The sequence below is a fragment of the Pseudonaja textilis genome, chromosome 15, assembly GCF_049901715.1.
Source record: "Pseudonaja textilis isolate UNSWEBS1 chromosome 15, rPseTex1.2, whole genome shotgun sequence".
Classification (NCBI taxonomy): Eukaryota; Metazoa; Chordata; class Lepidosauria; order Squamata; family Elapidae; genus Pseudonaja; species Pseudonaja textilis.
This window is the reverse complement of record NC_142004.1, coordinates 8,429,948-8,448,712: the sequence shown is the minus strand read 5'-3', so window position 1 is coordinate 8,448,712 and position 18,765 is coordinate 8,429,948. Positions and strand designations below refer to the sequence as shown.

The 18,765-nt window shown below is 43.7% G+C and overlaps 1 protein-coding gene across 1 annotated transcript in view; it reads right to left on the bottom strand.

Moving 5' to 3' along the window:
* The window catches only part of GALNT9 (polypeptide N-acetylgalactosaminyltransferase 9), a 93,735-nt gene that overhangs the window by 7,601 nt on the left and 67,369 nt on the right, over window positions 1–18,765 (bottom strand). The window contains exons 7-8 of the mRNA XM_087913437.1: window positions 2,294–2,479; window positions 1,510–1,647 (exon numbers count right to left, since the gene is read on the bottom strand). Coding sequence (XP_087769563.1) covers window positions 1,510–1,647; window positions 2,294–2,479 — 324 coding nt within the window. The remainder of the gene's footprint in view (window positions 1–1,509; window positions 1,648–2,293; window positions 2,480–18,765) is intronic.

The window sequence follows — 18,765 nt, the reverse complement described above, 5'->3', positions numbered from 1 at the left end:
CTCGGTATGTTTTATATCCTTCCTCGTATATTTAGTTGCTCCGTTGACAAGAGGCCAAAGACAACGAGGCTGGTTTTTTTTTATTAGGATGTCTTTGAACAGGGAAATAAAAATAATAATGGGGAAGCTATCTTCCAAATCGCAATTCCAGGAGACAACCGGCGAGAAGCTGTCTGGTTGTACATCACACACATAACTTGATTAGCAATTACATCTGGGCAGCATAAATATGAGCACCAAGCCAAAATTCGCCTTGGCCATTTCTCAAAAATGTCTTTTCCCCTGTTGAAAGCAGCTTCCTCTCTTTGTGCCTCCCTCCTCCTTCAGGCTCTTGAGGAATATTTCTGAATTTATGGGGGGTGTTTTTCAGCTGGAGTGTGGAAGGGGGGGGAACACACTTCCTTTGATGTGACTCTATATCGCTCTGCAGCATCTCTGATTAGAGAGACAGTTTGGTCTAATGGTTAAGGCGCCTGGCTAGGAACCAGAAGATGGGGAGTTCTAGTCCTGTCTTTGGCCTGAAAGCCGGTTGGGTGACTTTGGGCCAGTCACTGGGAGTTCTGGTCCTGTCTTTGGCCTGAAAGCCGGTTGGGTGACTTTGGGCCAGTCACTGGGAGTTCTGGTCCTGTCTTTGGCCTGAAAGCCGGTTGGGTGACTTTGGGCCAGTCACTGGGAGTTCTGGTCCTGTCTTAGGCCTGAAAGCTGGTTGGGTGACTTTGGGCCAGTCACTGGGAGTTCTAGTCCTGTCTTTGGCCTGAAAGCCGGTTGGGTGACTTTGGACCAGTCACTGGGAGTTCTGGTCCAGTCTTAGGCCTGAAAGCCGGTTGGGTGACTTTGGGCCAGTCACTGGGAGTTCTAGTCCTGTCTTTGGCCTGAAAGCCGGTTGGGTGACTTTGGACCAGTCACTGGGAGTTCTGGTCCTGTCTTAGGCCTGAAAGCTGGGTGACTTTGGTCCAATCACCAGGAGACTGGGAGTTCTAGTCCTGCCTTAAGCCTGAAAGCCAGTTGGGTGACTATAAGTAACACCTAATGTCCCTTCCCCCTCCTAGTTTCCCCACAAGAACTCTGGGAGTGACTTTGCAACCAAATCTTGCTTTTATGACCTTGGCAGGTGCAAAGTGAAGGCAAGTTGAAGCACCGTTGCAGCTTCAGTGTGTGACCATTCTTGCTCCATGATTAAATTGCTGGTCCCAGTTTGGTTGCTCAATGGGGACCATCATGTACATCGTTTTTTCCAACCTGGCACATTTCAGCTATGGAGAGGCCCCAGTAGAATGATAGAATAGAATAGAATGAGCTGGAAGGGACCTTGGAGGTCTTCTAGTCCAGCCCCCTGATCAAGCAGGAGAACCTATACCATCTCAAACAAGCGACTGTCCAGTCTCTTCTTTAAAACCTCCAGTGATGAAGAACCCACAACGTCTGAAGGCAACTTTTGTTCCACTGGTTAATTGACTAGCCAAACTAGACCAGCCTAGCACAAAATTGAACAACAGATTCACACATTACCTCTCCGTATGTGATGGTGTTGTTGTAAACCCTCATTTCAGGATAGACGTTCTCCAAGTACCACTTAAAACTCCGGCACTGCAGACGCTGCCGTAAAGCAACCCTTTCTGACACGTCTCCGAAGTCAACTCCAGGGTTCTGGGAAACACAAAACGACAAAACCAAATTCTACCCAGCTTCTTCTCCAGTTCACACAACTGTTGACTTGGTCTACAGCCCCATTCTATCAACCTACCCAATTCCCCATCCTTTCCTTCCTTCCTTCCCATCCTCCCTCCCTCCTTTCCCTTCTTCCCTCCCTCCTTCCTTCCTCCCTCCCTTCTTCCTCCTTCCTTCCCTCCTTTTCCTCCTTCCTTTCCCTCTTTCCTTCCCTTCCTCCCTCCCTCCTTCTTTTCCTCCCTACTTTCCCTCCTTCCTTTCCTCCCTTCCTCCCCCTTCCTTCCGTCCCTCCTTCCCTTCCCCCTTCCTTCCATCCCTGCCTCCCCTCTCCCTCCCTCCTTCTCTCCCTCCCTACTTTCCTTCCTTCCCTCCCTCCCTTCCCCCCTTCCTTCCAACCCTCCCTCCCTTCTTCTTTCCCTCCCTCCTTCCTTCCTTCCTTAGCCAAGTAAGCAGCTTCTGAGTCTAGGGAGGCTGTTAAAAACCACAAATAAATATTAATTAAATCTCAGCACATTTGGGTAGGGAGGATGGAGCGGTAAGGTTGGTGACCGGTCTATTATCTTGGCTGATCAGCGGAATTCAGGAACATTCCACCTGTGGGGAAGAGGCCGGACCCTCCCCTTACCGTCATTGGTATGTTCCACGCCATGTACACATGGGATTTGAAGTCGTCCATCCATACTTCAGCCGCGCGCAGGGCGTTGCGCTTTGCGTAATAGTCGATGTCGTTGTTGTAAGGTTTCTTGGTGCGCTCAATGTGAGCCACGCGGGAACAAGGCAGGACTTCCATGCTCCCGCCACACTGCCAGACCTGTAGGGAAAGTTACGCCTGTTACATGACAGTGGATAAAACTGGTGGTTGAGAATGACTGTAGCTAGAACGGCTGTAGCCCGGTTTCGAAGATGAGGATGGGCTGTGCAATGCAATGTCCTAGGACACAGAATCACAGGGCTGGAAGGGAACGTGGAGATGTTTAATTTCGAATATGGAATAGCAGAGCTGGAAGGGACCTTGGAGGTCATCCAGTCCAACCCCCTGCCCGCGCAAGATACCTTATGCCTTCCCAGGACTAATGATCGTCCAATCTCTTCTTGAGCAAGTCGTTTCTCGCTTGCTGTCTACTAGGGTGTTCGCCATACATCACCAGACCCTGGTGATTTGCATAGGAGTAGTGCAAGATACCGCGGGGGAAATAGTGTCCATTAATCCACATGCAAAAGGATGTATTTTTAGATGGAGGGAGGGAGGAGAAAGGAAGGAGGAAGAGAGGGAGGGAGGCAAGAAGAAGAAAAGGGAATGGGAAGAGGAGCAGAGCGAGGGAGAAAGAGAGGAAGAAAGGAAGAAGGAGGAATAGAAGGAATGAAGAAGGAAGAGACAGTGGGAGGGGTGGAGGGAAGAGAAAGGAAGAAACGAAGGAAGAAGAGAGCAAGAAAGAGAGGAGGAAGAGACCAAGGGATGGAGGAGGAAGAGAGGAAGAAAGGAAGAAGGAGGAATAGAAGGAATGAAGAAGGAAGAGACAGTGGGAGGGGTGGAGGGAAGAGAAAGGAAGAAACGAAGGAGGAAGAGAGCAAGAAAGAAAGGAGGAAGAGACCAAGGGAGGGAGGAGGAAGAGAGGAAGAAAGGAAGAAGGAGGAATAGAAGGAATGAAGAAGGAAGAGACAGTGGGAGGGGTGGAGGGAAGAGAAAGGAAGAAACGAAGGAGGAAGAGAGCAAGAAAGAAAGGAGGAAGAGACCAAGGGAGGGAGGAGGAAGAGAGGAAGAAAGGAAGAAGGAGGAATAGAAGGAATGAAGAAGGAAGAGACAGTGGGAGGGGTGGAGGGAAGAGAAAGGAAGAAACGAAGGAGGAAGAGAGCAAGAAAGAGAGGAGGAAGAGACCAAGGGAGGGAGAAGGAAGAGGAAGGAAGAGAATGGGAGGGATGGTGGAAGAGGAAGAGAAAGGAAGGGAGCAAGAGAGGGAGAAAGAGAAAGGAAGAAAGTAAGGAGAAAGACAGCAAGAAAGAAAGGAGGAAGAGAACAAGGGAGGAAGAAGGAAGAGGAAGGAAGGAAGGAAGGAAGGAAGGAAGGAAGGAAGGAAGGAAGGAAGGAAGGAAGGAAGGAAGGAAGAGAGAATGGGAGGATGGTGGAAGAGGAAGAGAAAGGAAGGGAGGGAGCAAGGGAGGGAGGAGAAAGAGAAAGGAAAAAAGGAAGGAGGAAGAGAGCAAGGGAAGGGGAAGAAGAGAAAGGAAGGAAGAACAAGAGGGAGGGAGGAAGCAAGGAAGGAAAAGCAAAGGAAGGAGGGAGGAGGAAGAGACGAAAATAAAGGGTGGGAAGGAGGAAGGCAGGAAGGAGCTACTTTTATTAGATGCAAAACATCCAGATTTTTTTTTCCTAAATATAAATCCTCAAATCTCACGGGGCCTAATTCAGGTTTTGCACGGGCAATTTTCACCCTTGACCTTAGCTGAAGATCTCAAAGATGGGGTCCCATCCATTGCTCCCCTGGTGCCCTCAGCTCCAACATCAAATGAAATCAAATACTGGTGCCACCCTCAGTGCCACCCTCCGCCCCCCTCATCCAAGGTTAAGTGCAACTGCTCTCCAATTGCTAAGAACGCGGATGAAAACCGAGGGTCTTTGGCATCGATGTAGAGAGACCTGAGGAGGTGGTTCTATCATTAAAACGATAAAACTTGTTTCCTTTCATTTGCAAATGAAGGCTTCATTCACTGTAATAGTTTTGCTTCCTGCACTTCAGGGTTTTTTTAAAGTTACGTAAGACGTATTTATAACCCTCCCAAGACGGATGGTAATGCAGTATGTTGAGCCTAAAAAAAGCATTAAACCACGGGCGTTAAGGGAAGCAGTCCAAGCTCATCTATGTATGCAAGACAAATAGTTATTCAAGCTACATTTTCTCAATGCCAAAATCTTCCTTAAGTTTCTCAAGTTTTCTTCCTTTGCAAAAAAAAAAAGAAGAAGAAGAAGAAGGAAAGAAGGAAGGAAAGAAGACAGAAAGAAAGAAAAAAAAAGAAAGATTCAATTTGTTTACTTCATTCTCAAAATGCATGAAAAAAAAAAATTCCTTTAGAGTTTCTCTTTGCAGTTTGTTTTTTAAACCTGTCCCTAGTGTTGATGGTAAAGGACGTGGTGGCTCACTGACTGAGACGCTGAGCTTGTCAGTCAGAAAGGTCGACAATTCAGTGGTTCGAATCCCTAGCGCCGCATAATGGAGTGAACTCCCATTTACTCATCCCAGCTTCTGACAACCTAGCAGTTCGAAAGCATGTAAAAAAATGCAAGTAGAAAAATAGGGACCCCTTTGGCGGGAAGGGAGCAGCGTTCCGCGCGTTTTTGGCATTTAGTCATGCCGGCCGCATGACCGTGGAGACGTCTTCGGACAGCGCTGGCTCTTCGGCTTTTGTAACGGAGATGAGCACCAACCCCTAGAGCCGGAAACGACTAACATGTATCTGCGAGGAGAACCTTTACCTATGAATGATGTACCAGAGTCAACATCTTGCCCCCAACAATTTGGGTTCTCCTTTGACTGGATTTGAAAGGATGGAAGGCTGAGTCAACCTTGAACCGGTCAGTATCGAACTTCTGGCAGTGAACAGTGAGCGAGTTAGTTTGCAATTCTGTTTTCTAACCACTGTGCCGCCATCATGGCTCTTAATGAACAGTATCCTTCCCCGTTGGCTCAATGAAGGTTGGTAGAGCAATGTTTTTGACTTTCTAGCTTAGGACTCCTTGTGTCCAGCCTAAGGACACCTAGTTGGCTTCTATACCTAAAGAGAGACTCCAACCTCCTTCTAGAATCTTCTAGGTTAAGATTAAGGTTAACTACCCTGGCTCCCATCCTTTCAAGAACAAGCTCAATGAATAGAAACAACGTTCAGTCCCTTTGTGTTTCAATCCCTTCGTGTGAGGGGAACCTTTACCTTAGTGTTGATGGTGCAAAAAGTCATATTTGGGCACTATAGCTCTCAAGTTCTCTATTTCTGACACAATATTTGATAAAGCAGGATTTAGATCATAAGCAGAATTCAACTTAAGGAGTCCTTGGTGTTCTCTGAGCTTGGTTGTTTCCTTGCAGACATTTTATTACCCAACTAGGCAACACCATCAATGCTGCTGTGGTCTAGTCTGTGTAATGAAACATCTGCAAGAAAACCACCCGACTCATTTTAACCCTGAGCTACAAAGATTCTCCTTTCTCAAAATTCAAACTTGGAGAGGGGGGAAAAAGGCAAAAATATAAGAATTTAAAAGTTCTCCAGAAACGCCTCCAAATGTTTGTTTTCAAGTTCTGATTACTTTCTTGCTAACCAGGGAGAGGAAAAAATACATAACTTTGCCATTTCTGTTTTTCAGATGAGCTTTTATATCCTTTAAAAGCATTCACTATTTGATCTGGCTATTAGCAGGACTGATGGAGAAGCTACGAAGATCTCAAAATAACTACACTAAGACATTCATAAAGGTTCTGAAATGTGGGAAAATTATGGCTGGGATCCATCAAGAATACTCCATCTTGCAATGTTTCTTTGCTGATCCTGTTTGTACCGGGATTCTGTCTTTTTCCAAAGATATATAATTCTAGAGCTGACACTAATGGATGCCGCGTTTAGTGTTTCTGCTGAATCTTTGTAAACTTTTTGGCTTTTTCTGAAGGAAGTTTTCAGAGAGCGAAAGAGCCGCAGTTGAGGAGGGGGAAAGAAGGAGGAAGAAGGAGGAGGACGAGAAGGGGAAGGAGAAAGAGGCAAAAAAATATATATCCAAACTTTGCCTGATTGCTTTCAGATAATCCAATATCCTTATCTAAGAGCTTTATTAAGAGGGGGAGGGGGAGGAGGAGGAGAGGAGGAGGAAGAAGAAATTCAAGAAGAAGAGGAGGAAGAGAAGAGGAGGAGGAAGAAAAAGAAGAAATATAAGAAGAGGAGGAGGAGGAGGAGGAGGAAAAAGAAGAGGAAGTGGAAGAAGAGGAGGAAGAGGAAGAAGAAGAAGAGGAAGAAGAAGATGATGAAGAGGAAGAGGTAGTAGAAGAAGAAGAGGTAGAGGAGGAGGAGGAGGAGGAGGAGGAGGAGGAGGAAGAAGAAGAAGAAGAAGAAGAAGAAGAAGAAGAAGAAGAAGAAGAAGAAGAAGAAGAAGAAGAAGAAGAAGAAGAAGAAGAAGAAGAAGAAGAAGAAGAAGAAGAAGAAGAAGAAGAAGAAGAAGAAGAGCAGAGAAGAGCAGCAATGACTTTGAGAGGGGACAATCTCCTGTTAACCATATAGGAGAAAATCCTTTAATCATGGCCAACACTGAAATATTTCCTGAAGAATTTTACACTCAGCATTCTTTATCTCTTTGAGGGTTTTATGAGCAGAGAGATAAATCAGGCAAATTAATAGTCTGGCACAATGGGAGGGAGAAGAAGATAAGATTGCAAGGGGAAAAAAGGGATTTTAAAAACGACCCACATATTTTAACCGCTAATCCAACCCTAAAAAAAAAAAAAAAGGAATAGTAAATCCACTTTGCACCATGCTGACAAAGGACATCATTCCTCTCTGACCAGACGTGTTTTAGAGATTGACCTGAAAGGGGATTTTTTTTTTTTATGAGATAAGGTTCTTTTCTGTAAAGACAAGTAAATCTCCTGTCTTTCTGAAACAATCAATTATATTTGAAGGAGGAAAGGGAGACGGGCAGGTTATTTAAAAGCATGCCCCCAAATACGGAAAATAGCCAGGAACGAAGCATCCTTGTCTTACAACCGCTGAGCAATAGAATTCAGCACAGAGCTAATAAAAGATGGCAGGCAAGCCGACTACTGCTCCATATTTTCTCCTTCAGCAAAACATGTATTTAATATTGAAGCAAGAGGAGATAAGCTCGTTTATTTTAATTATCTCACACTTCTAAGAAGCTACTCTTAATAGAGTGGTTTCTTATGATCCTTTATACCTGTCTAGGGAGCCTCCAAAGTAAGCAAGCTCTGCTTCCTACTTCGTGGAGACTTCCTAATTCTCTTCCGTACTGAATGGCATCCATTCAATTACTGGTGTGGATGAGAAAGGGGTTTTGCACCAAAAATGGACATTTTCGGTGGTGGTTTTACTCCGTCCCCCACTTCCTACTCTAGCTGAGGTGCATTGTGGTGGCCCCCCAAATCAGCCATCTTGTGACGTAAGCTGTTTCCTTTTAACACCAAATGGCAACTCCATGGTTCAAACTTCATGGCTTCCTGCTGTTTTAGTTTTAGTTTTCTTTCCTATTTCAGGAAAGGAAGAGGAGAAGTCGGGGGGAGGAAAAAGAGGAAAAGGAGAAAAATCAAACTTTGGTAGACTGCTTTTAGATAATCCAACATCCTTGTCTGGCAGCTTTATTAAGACAGCAGGAGAAGAAGAGGAGGAGGAAGAGGAAGAGGAGGAGAAAAAGAAGAGGAGGAGGAGGAGAAAAAGAAGAGGAGGAGGAGGAGAGAAGAAGAGGAGGAGGTGGAGGAGAAGGAAAAAGAAGATATTTCTCAAAGCCCATTTCTAACTCAAAAATAGAAAATCTATTTTCTGGATGTTCAATACTCAGCAAACATTCTTTTAACAACATATTCCTCTCCCCTCCTCTCAAAGTACAGTCCAGCAGCAACAGCAAATAAAAATCATCGGCCTTTAAGATATAAATCACTTTCTTCTGCTCTCAAAAGGAATGAATATCATGAGGCTTTTAAGAAAACTGTATTTCTCTGCGAAGGCCATAATTTTCTCTCCCTGTTGCAAGTACGGTTTTGCCCACGTGACCCGCCACAGACCGAATGAGAAATTTCTAGGACAGATCCATTTAGAGAAAGTCAGGTTCCCACCGTACCATCAGAAGAAAATTTAAAGGCTCCAATTTCAGGCTCAACAGGATTACAGAAATTTTGCGGAGCATCGGACGAGTTTTCAATTATTGATTTGCTATTACTTCATTTGTGTTTACAATGTTCCCGTCCTGCTGTTTTAATCAAAGTCCTCGAAATACCTAGACCGCACGGTAAAACAAATCAATAAATAAAGACTGCGGATACCAAGAATTTTAGGTAATCCTCACCTTACAACCACAACTGAGCCCAACATTTGTGTTGCTAAGCGGGACTTTTGATAAGTGAGTTTTGCCCTTTTCTTGCCACAGTTGTTAAGTGAGTCACTGCCATTCTTAAGGAAGTAACATGGTTCTTAAATGAAACTTTGACTGCTTGACAGAAGGTGTTGCGGTTCGCTGGCAGCAGGTGCAGATGGCTGAGATCTTGGAGAATGAGGACTCAGATGAGGAGCCTGCATGTGATGCCAGGACTATCGGAGAGTAGAATGCTGCCTTTGGAGCTTGTGGAAGCCGGCAGCAGTGATGAAGAGGTCCCCGAGGTGCCTGTGCTCAATGTGCATGCGCGCAGGGCTGCTCAAAGGAGAGAGCAGCTGCAGCAGCACACAGGTGACTCGGGAGTAAGGCTGCAAGGTAATGGCTCCTCCCTTAAGAGATAAAAGCCAGCTGAGAAGCCCGAGTTCTTTGCAGGAAGCAAAGAAGTTTTTGCACTCAAGCCTTATGGACGTTCGGATTATCTTAGATTGTGTTTGGAGACTTTTTGTGCTTGAAATATTTCTTGGCAACTTTCTCTGGTGTTCTTGGCAGCCTTGCACAACCTTGGCAAGGCTCGTTCTTATCAGAGACAATTAATTTTAATAGCCTTTTAACCGTGAAGGAATGGAATTTGTAAATAATCATTACAAGGTTTTGCTGTTACCTCAGTTTCCTGTTTGTTGGGTCAGAACAGAAGGTTGCCAAAGTCATCATAAAATCCTGGGACCCTGCAACCATCCTAAGAACATGCTGTCAACTCATAAAATATTTCTCTGGTCTTTTAGAGTTGCCAACAGAAAGGGAGGGAGGAGCAGTGCAGCAGCTTGCAAAGCGAAAGTGCATTCCATAAATGTTTTCAAAGATAGTAACTAGGTGACTGAAGTTTCTGCCACGCAAAATTCTAACTGGAGAAGATGATTGATGACTCTTGGCTATGGAAGTGTCCCATTGGAGAATATGAATTATGATACACCCAGAGGGGTGCGGGGAAACCAGGGTCAAGCGTGACAAGGAATGATGTGCCTCAGAAACGACTACACCCAGGCAGTGCCAGCATGTTTACTCCTAATAAACCTTTAAGTTTTGAAAATCCAGGTAGAGACTCCTGATTTAAATGCAAGTAACTAATGAAGCCCTGACACACGCCAGTTGCCAAGTGTCTGAATTTTAATCACATGACCACGAGGATACTACAATGGTTGTAAGCATGAAAAACGGTCATGTCACTTTTTTTCAGTGCCGCTGTAACTTTGAATGGTCATTAAATGAACTGTTGTAAATCGAGGATTACTGGTAATACCCAACACCCTAGAAGATAGGCTCAAGATCCAAATAGATCTTGACAGACTTGAACACTGGGCCCTATCTAACAAAATGAAATTCAACGTAGAGAAAAAGCAAGAAAAACCAAAAGTACACATATAGGCTGGGTGAAACCAGGCTCAATAGCAGTAATTGTGAGAGGGATCTTGGAGTCTTAGTGGACAACCAGCTAAATATGAGCCAGCAGTGTGCAGCTGCCGCCAAAAAAGCTAATGCAATCCTAAGTTGTATTAACAGAGGGATACAATCAAGATCAAGGGAGGTACTAATACCACTCTATAAAGCCTTAGTAAGACCACACCTTGAACACTGCATCCAGTTTTGGTCACCACACTATAAAAAAGATGTTGAGACTTTAGAAAGAGTGCAGAGAAGAGCAACCAGGATGATTAGGGGACTGGAGACTAAAACATTATGAAGAATGGTTGCAGGAACTGGGCCTGGCTAGTCTAGGGAAGAGAAGGACCAGGAGAGACAGCATAGCAGCCTTCCAATGTTTGAGGGGCTACCACAGAGAGGAGGAAGGGGTCAAGCTATTTTCCAAAGCACCCAAAGTCCAGACAAGGAATAACAGATGGATGGAAACTTTAATGCAAGACAGATGCGCCGGCTTTAAAAAAAAAAAAAAGCAAAAAACACAACAGCAACTTTGAAAGCACACCCAAGCATCTTTGCTTAATAATCTTTCTACAGAGCTTCACTGCGGGTCCTTTGGGAGTCATGGCAAAAGGCTACCATATGGATTAGCATCAGCAAACTTCCAATATATATGATGGAATAATGCAAAGCTTTTTTTGCCTTTTTTTTCTTTAAAACAACAACAACAACAACCTAGCAACTTGTCTGTGATTATTAAGAAAGACACCCCTTGTCGGTAGGTTATTTCTTTAAAAAAGCAACCTCCGAGAGCCGATGCCTTCAGAGAATGTTTCCGTTTAAGATTATTTGGCCTGTCAGCATATCCAGTTCATCAGCACCTCACCCACCAAGTTCTATTTCCTAAGGTCTGAGGCGCAGAAGGGCAAACGTTTTGCCCCTGAAATATGTTTGCCAAAGCAAAATGCCGTAGAATTGTAAGACCTTCAGGAGAAACTCTGCAGACACCATGGAGTTTCATTTTCAGTCTTGCGATGTCAGCGTATATCCATAATTGCATCTATCTTCTGGGTCTTGTAAAGTCACGCAAGCTTGCAAAGGTACACAATTTCCCTGAAAGGGGGTTGGTTTTCCCAGAAGCATCCATCACAGGATGACTCTGGGGTAGGCATCCAGGTTTATCTATCTTCACATAGTGTCTTCTAACTCAGTGGTCGCCAACCAATGGGCCGGGGACCACTGGTGATCCGTGAGAAAATTTTGATGGTCCGCCGAGAAATGTTACACCCAAAGCAATTAATCCAGGCTGTGCGGGAACACAAGGCTTGCGTTGCTTGCACTGTGAACAACACGTAGTGAGGGGAGGGGAGAAAGGGTGGAGGGGGGTGAAATTTACCCACTCGCTCCACGCGCCTGGCCTAGCACCGGTCTGCTTCTTTCTACTTCTTTCTTCTTTTGCTTTTGGCTGCATGCAAGGAAAGCAGCCAAAGTCTTTCTTTCTCTCCCCCGAACTCTGCCAGAAATGAGTCTTTGGGACCCTGCAAGGCCTCCTGCTCCAAGAAGCTGTGCCGGTGCGACAAGTCCCACAAAGACTCATTTCTGGCAGAGTTTGTGGGGAGAGAGAGAAAGGCTTCTGCTGTGTCTGCTGCTTTCCTTGCATGAAGCCAAAAGTCTCTCTCCCCCGCCCCCCCGCCCCCCCCGAGAACGGAGCTGGAGACGGTATCCTGCGATCCCAAATAAACAATGATCGATCAGTAGGAAAACAGGGTGGGGAATTTTCCTGCAGACTTTGGGGGGGATTTTCCCAGGGTCTCTGGTCCTTAAGATTTAAAATTATGAGTTTGGTGGTCCCTGAGGTCCAAAAGGTTGGTGACCCATGTTCTAACTCATGCAGGATGAAATGGGTTACATTTGGGCTCTCCTGCATTTCTATTGGGGTCCCCCAAAGATGCTAGAGTTGGAAAGGTACTCAAAATGACTTCTTTGGGCTTGAAGGTGGGATAGGAAGTCCAAGTCTCAAGAAACAAAATGGGGATGTTGTCTGTTGATCTGAAGATGGTTGTGGAATGCTTCAGCCTCCTAAAATTGAACCCTGGTCTCAAAACAACTCTGGGGCCACCAATATTTGGAATGTCACTCTGGGACCAAAATATGTAAGGAAAAGATCCACATATCTAATTTAGTGCAATGCTGAGTATTAGTTGCTTACCAGCAAAGATTCAGGTAGGTTTTCTTCATTCTAAATTGGAACCAGTTTGACGGTTGAAATTCTATCCCAGTCATCTCAACAAATCTAGTTAAAGAGAACTTGGCGAGGATCGTACTTGGAGAACGATCACGTCCGTTACTTAGGTAATTGCCCAAAAGACTGGGTCTTCTATAAAGGCATGTGGGTTTTCCTCCACCCCTTCATTCTGAGAGTTGAAATCTTAGAGCTTCTACTCAACCACAGAATCATTGCTAGCTTTTCCACACATGGTAAGGTCTATGCCACAGCTTCCTTCAAAAGCAAAGCCATTGGAATGCTTACAAACTACACACACACACACACACTCAAAAAAACCACTCTGCTAACAATGCAGAATCTAAAATTACATTTTAATGGTAATGTGAGCAAATCATCCTTTCTGTGTATTCAAGCAATTTCCATTCATTTCCACCACCCCCTCCTAACTTATTCAAAGTAGCAGGGTGATATTATAAAGACCAACGTATAATTTACATCGGAGGTAGTGGGAAAAAAAAACCAGGCTAGCATTGTACAATAATAACACTGGAGAAGGTGTGTGCATGTAGGAGGCAGAATAAAAGGGAGCCCGAAATCTTTGTGTAGAATTATACAACTTGATGTAACAGCTGCCAACACTAATCTCGTAGGAAGGATATTTAGCTAGAATTCAAAAGATTCCAACGCTTCCCCAGAAAATCAAAAGAGAACTCATAAAACTCGGTTGCGATCTATTCTGGAGCATCAACAACTCAGACTGGGTTATATTTAGTTCCACATTTTCATAGGGTTAAGCTAACTCTGTTCTGTCAAACTCACCTAACTTGTACACCGCCACTTGTCCAATATTCATAGTCAAGTCAAAGTCCTAGAGAGGCCTTATTTATTTTTAACAGGGTTTCTTCAGGTATTTTTTTTTCCTGCACCATTATTTTGGCTTTCAACTCATCCTCCCCAACAGGAGGTTGAAAGGAGAACACCTACCCCAATAATCTCATCATGATTTAAAAAAAAAATGTTCTCATTTTTCATCTGTTGAATAAAATGTGAGCAGTAGGAAGCGGGTGTGAGGGACTTATAGCCTCTTTTACAGTGCCTGGAAAGATGAAAAACAGAAAAGGTAGCTGTTTGGATCAAAACACCTGATGATTCTTTGTGGCTAACACAAAAGAAACACACACAACAAGCTGAGATTGGTGGGTGATCTCTGTTCTGAGAACAGGCCAATACCCAACTCAATGAATGAATTGCCTAAGTTCTGTTTGCCTTTCTAGACAGGACCAGGCAGGAAACATAACTCAATAAGCTAATTGTACTTTACTATAAAGCTAATTGTACTTTACTATAAAGCTACATTAATGCAATTTTGCAAGTCCGAAACTACAGATCTCCCACTGTCTCCTGTACAGCCCTCCAAAACTCTGAACCTCTTTATCTGCCCATTATGCAGCTCTGGGCTATGCTGTCTCTTATCATTCCCTATCACTCTCTTTTCCTTTGTCACCCAAAGTCTTTCCTGCATAGCATTCCAGCCATCTCCTTTACAGCCTGAGAAACTAGGGAGGGTCCCTTCTCAACCTCTTTCTTCATCTGTTGTACAGCTTTGGGCTGTGCCCACTTTTATCTGTCCATACCCTAGACAGCATCTCTTCCCTTCCCTCTCCCAAGTTTTTTTCCCACTCACCCTTACAGCCATCTCCTTTACACCTCAAGAGACCAGGGAGGGTCCCTTCAGAGTCTCTTGTTCCACCCATTATGCAGCTGTGGACTATGCTGTCTCTTGTCATTCTCTAGGGAGCTTCTCTTCTCCTGGTCTCCCAAGGCCTTTCTCACATACCATTCCAGCCGTCTCCTTTACACCTCAAGAGACCAGGGAGGGTCCCTTCAGAGTCTCTTGTTCCACCCATTATGCAGCTGTGGACTATGCCGTCTCTTGTCATTCTCTAGGGAGCTTCTCTTCTCCTGGTCTCCCAAGGCCTTTCTCACATACCATTCCAGCCATCTCCTTTACACCTCAAGAGACCAGGGAGGGTCCCTTCAGAGTCTCTTGTTCCACCCATTATGCAGCTGTGGACTATGCCGTCTCTTGTCATTCTCTAGGGAGCTTCTCTTCTCCTGGTCTCCCAAGGCCTTTCTCACATACCATTCCAGCCACTTCATTTACAGCCCAAGAGACTAGGAAGGCTACCTTCTCAGCCTCTTTCCCCACCCATTATGCATCTAGGCTGTCTCTTAATTGGACCGTTCCATACGTACATCTCTTTGCCCTGTCTCTCAAGGTCTTTCCCACCAACCATCTCTTTACAGCCTGAGAAACTAGGGAGGGTCCCTTCTGAGTCTCTTTCTCCACCCATTATGCAGCTCTGGGCTCTGCAGTCTCTTATCTGAATGTTTTCTTGGCGATGACATTTTGCCCAGTCTTCCAAGGTCTGTCCCACGCATTCCATCCCATCTTTTAACAACGAGTTTTTATGGCTTGAGGCTTTTTCTTACAGCTTGATCTTAGATAAAATACAAGACAGGGAAATGGCACCTGCTTTCATCTTCCCCTTATTTGAGTTTGTATGGATATCACTGCCAATTTGCACAGCTGCATTTATTGGACAATCCTTAAGCAGGATGTAAACCTCTTTCCTGAATGCTCACATCATATTAACAGCAGGAGAACAAACAGAATCAGTGACTCTGAGAGCTGTAAAAAAATAATAATAAGAATGTGGAACAGTCCCCCTGGGCTTGCCGTTCTGACATTTGTTATAAACAGAGTTTGCATTGATGGATAAACACAGCAGGGAAATGACAATCATATGATCAAAGGGTAACGATCAGGGAAAACAACAACAATCCAGCCACAGTGTTGGTTAACCGGTTTGGGCTAGATAAAAATGTGGACCAGAAACTCTTTAAAAGCAATTTTCTAAACCCTGAATGCTGTTTTCTTTCCTCCACATTTTTTTTTTTTTGCCAAATCAATATTTTAATAGCCAGAAAACATAGGAGATGCCATCTTATTAACCCCCTTTAATCAACTGAATTGTGATTCCAGTTTAATGAAATCACATAAATAGTAGTCCTTTGTAGGAGAAGAGCAAGTAGAGGTGGAGTTAAATGTGTCATCAGCTTAGAGTCCTTACATTGTTGCAAATGACCCAAGTCCACCACCACCCTTGAATTCTGGTGCCAATTCAGATTTGAATTTTAGCTGACTAGATTTTTGTGTATAGGCTTGAACAAGTCTTATGTGCTACAACTTGAAATATGATATCGATCCTTTGTGCCTGACATTAATCTTGCAACCTTAAGTGGGTCATTTGTGGCAGCGTAAGGATTCTAAGCTGATGACACATTTAACTCTGCCCCCTCAGCTTTGCCTGCTCTTCACCTACACTTTTATCTCATTTTCTTCTTAATTCTGAGACTCCTATTGAGGGGACAGCATGAAAAATATATCAGGGGTTCAACTTTTAATCAAGTCAGCTAAGACCCCGCAACTTGGCCTGTGTAATACCATGCTAAACCTGGTTAGTCTGCATGGTAGGCACTTTTCCATCTCCTATTCCTTCATCATCATGATGGGAAAGGATCTGGAGGGTTTGATTTTGAGCAAGTCTGAACATTCCCACATGAGCTTTTGTTCAGAAAGAGAAGAAGAATTGACTCTAAAATTTTCCTGGTGGGATGAAAGGGGATAGAATCATCCAGTCTGCCTTCAGCTCTCTGGGGAAAGACAAACGGTGCCTCTATGGAAATTATAGCAATTATTTTAAAATCTGTAGCCGATTATACATGTTCGCCTGGCTAATTTGATGCAATTTGTTGTCTTTTCTTATTCTTGTTTTTCCTGTAGACAAATTTTGCCTTTTGGGGAAGGGAGGGAGCGACATGTAATGAAACACCTACCCACAAATTAGTTATATTCAACTTCAGGTTTTGTTTTTTTTGTAAAGAAAGAATAAGTAGCTGTCTGGCGTTTTAGTGTGAGTGGTGTTCCAAATTCATGCCCTTCCTAAAAAGATATTAAATTAGCATGTAAATAAATATACTTCCACCTTCAATTAAAGCCTGCCAAACCCCAAAGCCTAATTAAAATATGCTAATCTAATCATTTCTGGCTGGAAACCAGCTTCTTCTTTTAAGTGACTATTTCTCAGCATTTGGAAGATCTTGTTCCTTAACTGCATAATAAACAGAATCATAGTTCTGCTGAAATCAACAACTAGCAAAAGATTGCAAACCCACAAAGAATGCTTATCACATTCCTGCCTGTAATTTAATTGCAAAATGAGACATATTTGGGTTGAATGTAACATTAAGTAAGAATCTCAGAAAAAAAGGATGGGAGAGGGACAAGATCAAGGGAGGTACTAATACCACTCTATAAAGCCTTAGTAAGACCACACCTAGAGTACTGCATCCAGTTTTGGTCACCACTCTATAAAAAAGACGTTGAGACGCTAGAAAAAATCTTACACTTACGGGCAAGAAAAACCAAAAGCAGACATATAGGCTGCGAGAAACCAGGCTCAATAGCAGTAACTGTGAGAGGGATCTTGGAGTCTTAGTGGACAACCAGCTAAATAGGAGCCAGCATTGTGCAGCAGCAGCCAAAAAAGCTAATGCAATCCTAAGTTGTATCAACAGAGGGATACAATCAAGATCAAGAGAGGTACTAATACCACTCTATAAAGCCTTAGTAAGACCACACCTAGAGTACTACATCCAGTTGTGACATGATAGCAGTCTTCTAATATCTAAGCAACCTAGAACTAAGAAGAAATTTCCCGACAGTGAGAACAATCAGTTGCCTTCAGACGTTGTAAAGGTTCCATCACTGGAGGCTTTAAAGAAGAGATTGGACAGCCATTCGTCCGAAATGGTATGCTTGAGCAGGGGGTTGGACTAGAAGACCTCTAAGTTTCCTTCCAACCCTGTTATTCTGTTATTGTTACACCAAGATTCTTCTTAGATAAGCACTCAGAGAGAAGAATCGGCTTGGTTTGATCACCTGCTACTCTTCACAATGTGGAAAACCCTCTTTAAAACAACATTAAGTCCTTTTTTCTTTTCTTTTATTAGCACGTTATTTCTGCAGCTTTGATTATACCTGGTGTTTATCGCTAACCCTGGGCCCTCACAATTCATTCCGCTCCTCTATTTTCCTTTCCTCTTTGCTGCCTTTTGCTCTGTGGTTTTGCTACTGGGCGAAGCCAAGGAACACAGCACTAGAAGAAGAAGAAGAAGAAGAAAATCACCAGTAAGGTTTGCTCCAGTTAATTAACCGTTTCAATCACAGGCCATTTAGTAAATTATTTCGGATGATGAATGGAGACTTTGAAAAGGTTTCCCCGTCACTAATAACAGGGGTCTGTTTTCCTCCGATAGCTCCAGCGTTATTAATAGACATGTGACCTTCAAGGAAAAATCCGGCTTTTGAAAAGCTTTGGTGTTGGGTTTTCCACACACAAGATGCCTTCATCCTTCCCCTTTGGCCTCTGATCTTTATCTCAAGAAAAAGTTTTGGGAGCTGCGGCTTAAATTTCCGAAGTGCCCTGGAGGGCTGATGGATTAAGGTAATAATGAGTAATTAAAATGGAAGCTCTTACAATGAGATGTAAGAAGGCATCTCATTGGGGAAATACTTTTTATGAATCAAACAGGAGGAAAAAAAAAATCTAGAAAGCGATGTTGTTATTGTTATGATTATTTGGATGCCATTGTTTTTCCATTTTGACACATCCGGTGGTCCAGGAGAGTCGGGTAGGGTTCAGGAACCTGTGAAAAGGGGGTATCTGATTGCAAACCCTAAGATCCAAATGATTGTCTCCAAAGATGCTTTGTTTTTGTTGCCCTTCAGAAGGTAACTGGGCTGTTTTTCCTGGAGGAAGAAGAAAACGTTTCGCTTCTTCATCCCAGAAGCTTCATCAGTTCATCAGGCGGAGGGAATGGGAGCTCATCCAAATGAGTTAAATAGAGTTAGATAGAAAAAAAAGGGCTCTAAAGAAGACAGCAATCCACTGGACTAGGATTCAATCAGAATAGAGCTGGAAGAGTCACCCAGACAGCTTTCCTGCCTAAGTGGAACTAGAACTCATGGACTCCCTATTTCTAGCCTGATGACTTCCCCACTAGACCAAATTGGGTACTAGTCATTCTTTTCTTCTCTTTCCATTATAGTCTTCTTCTTCTTCTTCTTCTTCTTCTTCTTCTTCTTCTTCTTCTTCTTCTTCTTCTTCTTCTTCTTCTTCTTCTTCTTCTTCTTCTTCTTCTTCTTCTTCTTCTTCTTCTTCTTCTTCTTCTTCTTCTTCTTCTTCTTCTTCTTCTTCTTCTTTTTCTTCCTTTCCTTCTTCCTCCTGTCTCAATTTCCTCCTCCTCCTCC